General features: G+C 61.0%; 2 protein-coding genes across 2 annotated transcripts; both read left to right on the forward strand.

Moving 5' to 3' along the window:
• Positions 1–696: 696 nt before the first annotated feature.
• On the forward strand, positions 697–3,833 carry RPS5 (ribosomal protein S5). The gene is made up of 6 exons (XM_020971921.2): positions 697–826; positions 1,816–1,924; positions 2,093–2,302; positions 3,213–3,341; positions 3,501–3,599; positions 3,696–3,833. The coding sequence occupies exons 2-6, from the start codon at positions 1,817–1,819 to the stop codon at positions 3,762–3,764; spliced, it is 615 nt and encodes a 204-aa protein (XP_020827580.1). The 5' UTR covers positions 697–826; position 1,816; the 3' UTR covers positions 3,765–3,833.
• Positions 3,834–3,930: 97 nt separating this feature from the next.
• RNF225 (ring finger protein 225) lies at positions 3,931–7,944 on the forward strand. Its single transcript, XM_020971917.2, has 2 exons — positions 3,931–4,767; positions 5,818–7,944. The coding sequence occupies exon 2, from the start codon at positions 5,825–5,827 to the stop codon at positions 6,788–6,790; it is 966 nt and encodes a 321-aa protein (XP_020827576.1). The 5' UTR covers positions 3,931–4,767; positions 5,818–5,824; the 3' UTR covers positions 6,791–7,944.

Here is a 7,944-nt window from a genome sequence, read left to right on the forward strand (position 1 = left end):
TTTCCCCACTCATAACTTCCAGACACTCAGCATTCTTTAAGATGGCTTGGACTGGTAAATCCAACCCTTCCCCAGCTGCAGGGCGTCCTCCTTTGCCAGTGCCCAACAGCCTGCCTTTCCCAGCTTGTTAGGTGCTGTCTCCCCAGTTACACCGCGAGCTCCTCAAGGGCAGGGCGGGCTTATGGCCCTCTTTGCATCCCCAGTACTTAACCCTGGATTCCCCCCCTCCCCCAGCACTTAATAAATGCTTATGGCCTAACAGGAGAGTGTATACAGGACGGATGCAGATCCTAGAGAAAAAAACCAAAGCGCGGCTGAAACGCTAGCAGCTCTGGACGGTGGAAGCCGCCAGGATGCTGGGGGGTGGGGGTGGGGAGCAGGACGGCTGCAGGAGGGAGAGCGTCCCTGGCCGGAGGGAGGCCGAGGACGGCTGAAGGAAGGAGGGCATATGCCTTCTGACAACATGGCGAACTGGGACTCACTGGCGTTTCTGCGCCTGCGCCTCAGCTGCCGGAAGCAGATTGGGAGGTGTGGCTTCAGTCGCGGACGCACGCGCAGTCTCCAAGCCTGTGTCCCACGTGTTATTAGAAGTAGGCGCCCGGACTTTCCGGACCGCTCAGCGCAGCTGCGCACAGTCATCTCTCGTTAGCTGACGACCCGGAAGCAGTCGTGGCCCATATAAAGTCCGAGACCCCGCGGGCGCGGCCTCTTTCCTGTTCCGGCGTGTGAGTGAGGCGCGTGGGGTGAACGCGGCCGTGACTCTGAGCCTCTGCGCCTGGCATTTAGAGGCTCCTCCTGTCCCGAGAGCCGACCGAGGACCCAGCGAGTGAGTGCGGGCCTCCGCGCCTTTGCCCGGCATCTGCCGATCCTCTTACCCCTCCCCCAACACAACTTGTGCACAGGGGAAACTGAGTCGAGAGAGAAGCAGCCTGTAGGAGGGGTGGGAGGCCGCATTGGACCAGGTCTGGCTTCGGTTTTCCGTCTGTCAGCGGCTGTGCTGGGAGGAGGGCTTCAGCGCACCGGAAGGGCCTTCCCGGGATCCTGCCCCGGGGGCTGCTGGGGGGAGGGCATTGCCACAGTGGGAGGATGGCTCCCCATCTCTCTGTGGAGGGAGAGGGCATCTTCTCACTGGAAAGACTTCCCATAATTCTCTAACGGGTGGGAGGGGTGAGAGGAGAGCATTGCCACACTGGAAGGGCCTCCCCAGATTGGGGGGAGGGCATCTTCACACTAGAAGGAATGCACCCCCAATCCCCTGTGGATGGAGGGAGGTATTTCCACACTGGAAGGACTCCCCATAATTATTCTTCTCCAACAGAGGTGGGGGAGAGGTGGGGGGGAGCATTATCACTCTGGAAGGGCCTCCTTACAATTCTCCTTTAATGGGAGGGAGGTAAGAGGAGGGCATGTTCCTGCTGGAAGGACTGCTCCCCAATAATCTCCTTGTGGATAGAGGGAGTATTTTCATGCTGGAAGGTCTCCCCATAATTCTTCTCTAACAGAAGGGGGAGCATTACAACATTGGAAAGACTGCCCATCCTATAGATGGGGGGGAGGGTATCTTCCCACTGGAAGGACTGCTCCCCAATAATCCTCCTTGGATGGAGGGGGGCATCTCCACACTGGAAGGACTGCCCATAATTCTCCTCTAACGGGGTGGAGGGAGGTGAGAGGAGAGCATTGGAAGGGCCTCCCCAGATTTTGGAGGGCATCTTCTCGCTGGAAGGACTGCTCCCCCAATAATCGCCCCATGGATGGAGGGGGCATCTCCATACCCCCCGCCAGGCCGGCCCTGACCCTCATCTCTTTCCCCAGCATGACTGAGTGGGAGACAGCGGCGCCGGCCGTGGCCGAGACCCCAGACATCAAGCTGTTTGGCAAGTGGAGTACGGACGACGTGCAGATCAATGACATCTCCCTGCAGGTGAGCATGATGGGGAGCCCTGGCCTTGGCTTCCCTGGGGAGTGGGCGCTCCCTGGAGACCCTCCCTCTGGGGCCCAGAAATGACCAGTCAGCCACGGTGGGGGTGTCTTTGCTCTCCCCGGGGGCTGCTCATGACCCCGGGTGCCCCATTTCTGCCCTTCCTCTCAGGATTACATCGCCGTGAAGGAGAAGTATGCCAAGTACCTGCCCCACAGCGCAGGGCGCTATGCTGCCAAGCGCTTCCGTAAGGCCCAGTGCCCCATCGTGGAGCGCCTCACCAACTCCATGATGATGCACGGCCGTAACAACGGCAAGAAGCTCATGACCGTGCGCATTGTCAAGCACGCCTTCGAGATCATCCACCTGCTCACAGGGGAGGTGAGGGGGCCTTGGGGCTCATCGCCAGTCACCAGACACATGCTGGAGGGGCTTTGAGATCATGTGCCTGCTCACGAGGAAGGTGGTAGGGGAGGAGCCCAGACATCATTGGGCTGTTTCCTGGACAGATGTTGCAGGGTGCTTTGAGATCATTCACCTCCTCACAGGAGAGGGATGGGGGGGAGGAGCCCAGACATCATTGGGCTGTTCCCTGGACAGATGTTGCAGGGTGCTTTGAGATCATTCACCTGCTCACAGGAGAGGTATGGGGGTGTGTGTGTGCCTAGGACACTCACCTACTGAGCATGCCTGAGAGCTTGGGGGTGCAGGATGTGTCCTAGGAGTCATCCCCCTGCTCGCTGGAGAGGCATGAGGGGTGGGTCTCCCATCCCGCAGGCAGGGTCTCGTGATGGGAGAGAAGGCCAAGTATCAGGAAGAAGCTGCCCAGCTGGTGGGATTCCCCCCAGGAGGGTGAGGCTGAGGCCCATGGGGCTGAGGGTGAAACAGCCCACTGAGTTGTTGGGTCATTGGGCCAGTGCTGCTTTCACCAAACACCGGCCCATTCTTCCATGACGTAGGTGCTCTCACCCTGACCTTTGGTTTTGTGGGAGGGCACTGGGCTTCCCCGTGGTGGGCACCCTGGGAGCAGCCCCTACCTTTATGGCCTGACCTGCCCTCTCTATGATATCTGACGTCCTGGCTGTCTCCTCGTTACCACCCGTGACAAAGGGCCATGCCTACTGAGAGCCATTGGGGGTCAGGGCCCTTGCTGCCTGCCAGTGCCAGGAAGCCTAGCTGGGCCCTGGATTTCAGGAAAGGGCCTCGGATTGGAGGGCCAGTTCTAGCGTGAGCTCCTGGGCAAGGCTTCCCGCATTGGGATGGACCCATCAGCTGCCGCCTCTGTCTCTAGAACCCGCTGCAGGTCCTCGTGAATGCTATCATCAACAGTGGTCCCCGAGAGGACTCCACCAGAATCGGACGGGCAGGGACTGTGAGGCGCCAGGCAGTGGACGTGTCCCCCCTCCGGCGGGTCAACCAGGTAGGGGCAGCAGGCGGCTAGCCTGCGAGTGGGTGGTGCGGGGACCCTTGGGGGCGTCCCAGGGTGGCAAGAGCTCATTCCTCCAGATTCCCCAGCATAGCCAGCCTGGGCTAGGCTGGGGTCGGACAGGCCCTCACCTGGACGTTCTCCCTTCCCCAGGCCATCTGGCTCCTCTGCACGGGGGCCCGAGAGGCAGCCTTCCGCAACATCAAGACCATCGCCGAGTGTCTGGCCGATGAGCTTATCAACGCTGCCAAGGTGAGTGGGCCGGGGCCTGCCGGGTGGGCTCGGGTGAGCAGGGAGAGGATGGGAGCGGCCCCTCCTCACCCATTTCCGGCTGTCCTCCCTCCCCAGGGCTCTTCAAACTCTTATGCCATCAAGAAGAAGGACGAGCTGGAGCGTGTGGCCAAATCTAACCGCTGATCCTGGCAGCCTCTGTCAATAATAAATGCCCCCGCCCCCTGTAGTGGGAGCAGGGTCCCTGTGCCTGTCTCTGCTGTTTGCTGGTCTTGGGTTGGGGTGGGGGGGGGGGTCTTGGGCCACCCACACACATGGAACATACATAGAACATACATGCACACATAGACCTGGCCCCCAGAGCTCTGGGTGGAGGTCAGGAGAAGCAGGTGATCAGCTGTCTGCATCCTCGCCATACCCAGGATCCTCACTGGCCATTTAGCCAGGCAGCCAGGCCCCAGGCTGGCTGCCCCCCACCCCTCTCGGCCCAGGGGATCAGTGGACTCTGAGGAGGGCCAGTAAGTGGGTGGCCTTGGCCCTCATTAGTGGACTGGCTGGCCCCTGAATCCGTGGGTGGTCTGGGCCCTATGCTGGGCAAAGCCCTTTACTGCATGCAGTAGGTGTCAGTTCCCCATCTGGGAAATGGGTGGTTCCAGCCCATGGGACTCCTCCCCACCACCTTAGGAGTGGGGCTGCCAAACCCAGGGGTCACAGAGTTGAGGGGCGGGCAGCAGCTGGGCAGGGTTTCAGCAGGTCTGCATAGCTGGCCAGCCAACAGCTGACTGCATGCTAGCCTCAGGGCACACCCCCTTATGCAGGCCCCTCATGCCTGTGGGGGGAAGGTGGTATTGCCGAGATGGGCATGCATTCCTGGCCACCCCCGCCATCCGGCCGGCCAAGGGGGTGGGGCGGCCCCCACAGGTGCAAGCGGGGGGAGGCTGGGCCCAGGGGAGGTTCTACCCACCCCCGCCCTTCCATTCTGTCTTGGGATGTAGCTGAACCGGTCTGGCCTGGGAAGCCAAGCTGGGGTTAGCAGTGGACCCCACCCCACCCACGCCCCCTTGAGGAAGACAATCCTAGAGAGACCGGAAAACCAAGGTTGCACAGGCCTGGGCCAGCCTGGCCCAGGAAGGAGTCTGGCAGCCAGCTCCAGAGGGGCCAGACTGCTTGTGGCTTCCCCCCAGGACAGGTAAGGGGGCCCTTCTACGACCTCATCCAGCACCTCAGCCTCCCTCTTGTCTTCAGACTGGGCTGCTGCCCTCTGTCTCTAATCCCTCACCCCGCAAAAATCGGATGCTGGGGAGCCTTGCCCATCTCCCATTTGAGGGCTTTCGCCTTGGGGTGGCCCCTCTGGCTCTGCCCCTTTTCTTGGTCAGTCTCCCTGTCTCACCCTATGTCTCCATCCTCCTTTCTGGCTCTGGTCTCTTTAAGCAGGACCGTTGCCACAGTCTCTGTAGGGGGTCTACCTGCCCCAGGGCTCCTTGCTACCATCCGGCTCAACTCCAGGGACTCCCACCCAACCTGGGGCCATTTAGAGGCTTCCCTCAGAGACTCTAGCCCCTGGCTGCCCCTCCCGGGGCACCCTCTAGCCCCAGGCTTGGAAGGCTCTCCCTCAGCTCCAGCTACTGGCCTCCCAGGCTGCCTTTGCATCCCTGCTGAAATCCCACCTCCTACAGGAAGCCTTTCCTGGCTTCAGTGATCCTGTGTAGGGCTTGTGTGTGTGGTGGTTTACTTGTATTCCTTGTGCTTGGCACGGGGCTGCCAGAGGCATTTACGGAGTGGGTGAAGGGACTGAGCATTTATAGAGTGCCTGTGAGTCAGGCTGGTGCCAAGCAGTGTACAATGGTCTCCTTTGAGCCAACAACCGAGGGAGCTAGGTACTGCAAATTGGGAAACTGAGGCAGGTCACAGCTAGGAAGGGTCTGAGGCTGGACGGGAATCCAGGTCTTCCTGCCTCTGCTCTGTTTTCTGTCACTGGGCTGCTGTGCTGATTGACTTGATTTGCCCCACCGTGCCCTCTCCCTGTCTCTTCCCAGCTCTGCCTCCCTCCTGATTACGTCTCTCCCTGTCTCTGATCCTCTGTCTCTGTCTCCACACATCTGACCCTTTACTGATAAGGTGTCTCCCTGTCTCTCCAGCTCTGCCGCCTTTCTAGTTCTGTCTCCCCAGCATTGTTCCCTTCCTGATTAGGTCTAGTCTCTCCCTGTCTCTGATCTCGTATCTCTGCTTTCTCATCTAGGTCTCTGATGCCTTGCCCACTTACTTGCCTCCGATGGCCTCGAGGCCCATCCCGTTCCTGGTCCCTCCCCACCTCTCCAGGGGCCGGTTCCACTGCACGCTCCCCGGTGGGAGAGGAAGAGGAGGAGGATGAAGATGGGGGGCCCAGGCCCGGCCCTGCCGAGGTGGAGTCCCCTATCCTGCCTCCTCCATCCCCCATGGACTGCCTCATCTGCGTCTCCCCCTTTGACGGTGTTTTCAAGCTTCCCAAGCGCCTGGCCTGTGGCCACGTCTTCTGCCTGGAGTGCCTGGCGCGGCTCTCGCTGGCCACTGTAGGCAGCGGGGAGGCTGTGGCCTGCCCCATGTGCCGGGCGCCCACCCGCCTGCCCCCCCGCCGCGGTCCCCCCGCACTGCCCACGGAGCCCGGTCTCCTGCCCCGGGAGGCCCAGGGCCCCGGCCTCTGCCAGCACTCGGTCCGATTCGACAGGCGGCGGGGTCTTCTTTACCTGCGCCCTCCTTCCTCGTCCTCGGGGTCGTCCAAGGCTTGTGAGGGCCCCCCGCTCCCCCCTCCTTTGCGGCTGGGCCGGCCCCAGCCCAGGACTCTCGGCTGGGACCGCTCGACGTGGGCCTTCCACGCCGCGGTCACCCTGGCGGTGCTGGTCACCGCGGGGCTAGTCGTCTCTGGGGTCTACATCTTCTTTCTCATTCCCCACTCCACCACTCACGCTATGGTCCTCCCACGCCCGCCCCTGGCCTCTCCCACCAACTCCTCTTGGTTTCTCCCCCCTGTGACTGCCGATGCAGGACCCTCGGCCTTGCCCCCACTCCTGCGGCAGACCGAACCCTTGGGAAATGTGCTGGCCACAGAGTTCTCTGGGCCCCCGGATCCCGGGACCCTGCCTCATGATGGCCAAGAGGGGTCTGGAACCCCGAGCTCGAGCCAGGCCAAGTTCCCAGGAGAAGAGGCCATGGGCGGTGACCCTCTGGGGGGCTGAGAGAGGAGTGTTGGACTTCTGTCTGTGGGCATCTGGTTTGGCAGAAAATTCAAACCTAGAGGAAACCGAGGCAGCCCAAGCAGATCTGGGGTCTTGGGCCTCTTATAGATGGGGAAACCGCCGAGGTAGACGCAGGGGCATGAGCAAAGGTTGCATTGAGTGTGAGGAGGATCACTTTAGCACTGGCCAAGCCTGGCTGTCCTGGGAGGGCTCAGCTTGGCCCCAGGCCTGGTCATGGGCCCCCAGATGGATCCTGGGAGCACAGATGTAGAGCTAGAATCTAGTACAACTCCTCATTTTATAGAGAAGGAAAGTGAGGCCCAGCAAAGGGCAGCCCCCTTTCTCAGGTCCTGCAGGTAGTGAGTGGGATGTCAGCCCACCCACGTGGGTCAGGGGAGAGGGGTCCAACTGGACTAGTCATTTCCTTTCTGGGAGCCTCTCCATCTGAAAGTAGGGCTGGGCCACAGTGGGGGGGAGGGAGGGGTTGAAGCTTCCTTTTCCCCCTGGAGCTTCCTTCATTGCCTGGGGATCTCCAAGCACTTCTCCCTGAGTCACAGAGGCCATACTCAGCTCTGGCAACCCATCCACCATGTTTGTACCCATCTCCTAAGCCCTTGGTGCTGAGTGCTGGAGGGTCTGCCTGCCCACTGCAATCCAGTGGAGCCACAGCTCCCTGGCCCCTCCCAAGCCCCCTCCTCACACATGTACCTCCATGCCCACTCCTGGGTCCAGCAGCGTGGTACCAGGGGCTACCGAAAGGCCAGATCCCACCCCAGTTCCTTCCTGAGGGGTGGCCCAATGCTTTGTGCTCTCCAGGGCTGTGGGTTTCCCTGAGCCAAGGAGACCTGTCTCCTATCTCCCGACTCCAAGCCTTTGCCCTCGCAGTGCTCCATGCCTGCTCTGCTCCCTCCCCTGGACTACTCCAGCCCCACCTCTGAAGGACCCCGCCACCATCACACCCCATGGGTCCATCCTAGAGGATGGCACAAGACTGTCAGCTCCCTGAGGGCAGGTACCTGCTTTATCACCGTCGGGAAGAACTGTGATCCCCCTCCCCCATGCCTCGATTTCCCTTTCTGTACGAACTAAGAGGCTCTGCAAACTCCCGGGATGATCATATTAGCTTTTGTAATAAAAGCCTGTTGATTGACTAA

The sequence above is a fragment of the Phascolarctos cinereus genome, unplaced genomic scaffold (genome assembly GCF_003287225.1).
Source record: "Phascolarctos cinereus isolate Bilbo 61053 unplaced genomic scaffold, phaCin_HiC Scaffold_726;HRSCAF=1367, whole genome shotgun sequence".
Lineage (NCBI taxonomy): Eukaryota > Metazoa > Chordata > Mammalia > Diprotodontia > Phascolarctidae > Phascolarctos > Phascolarctos cinereus.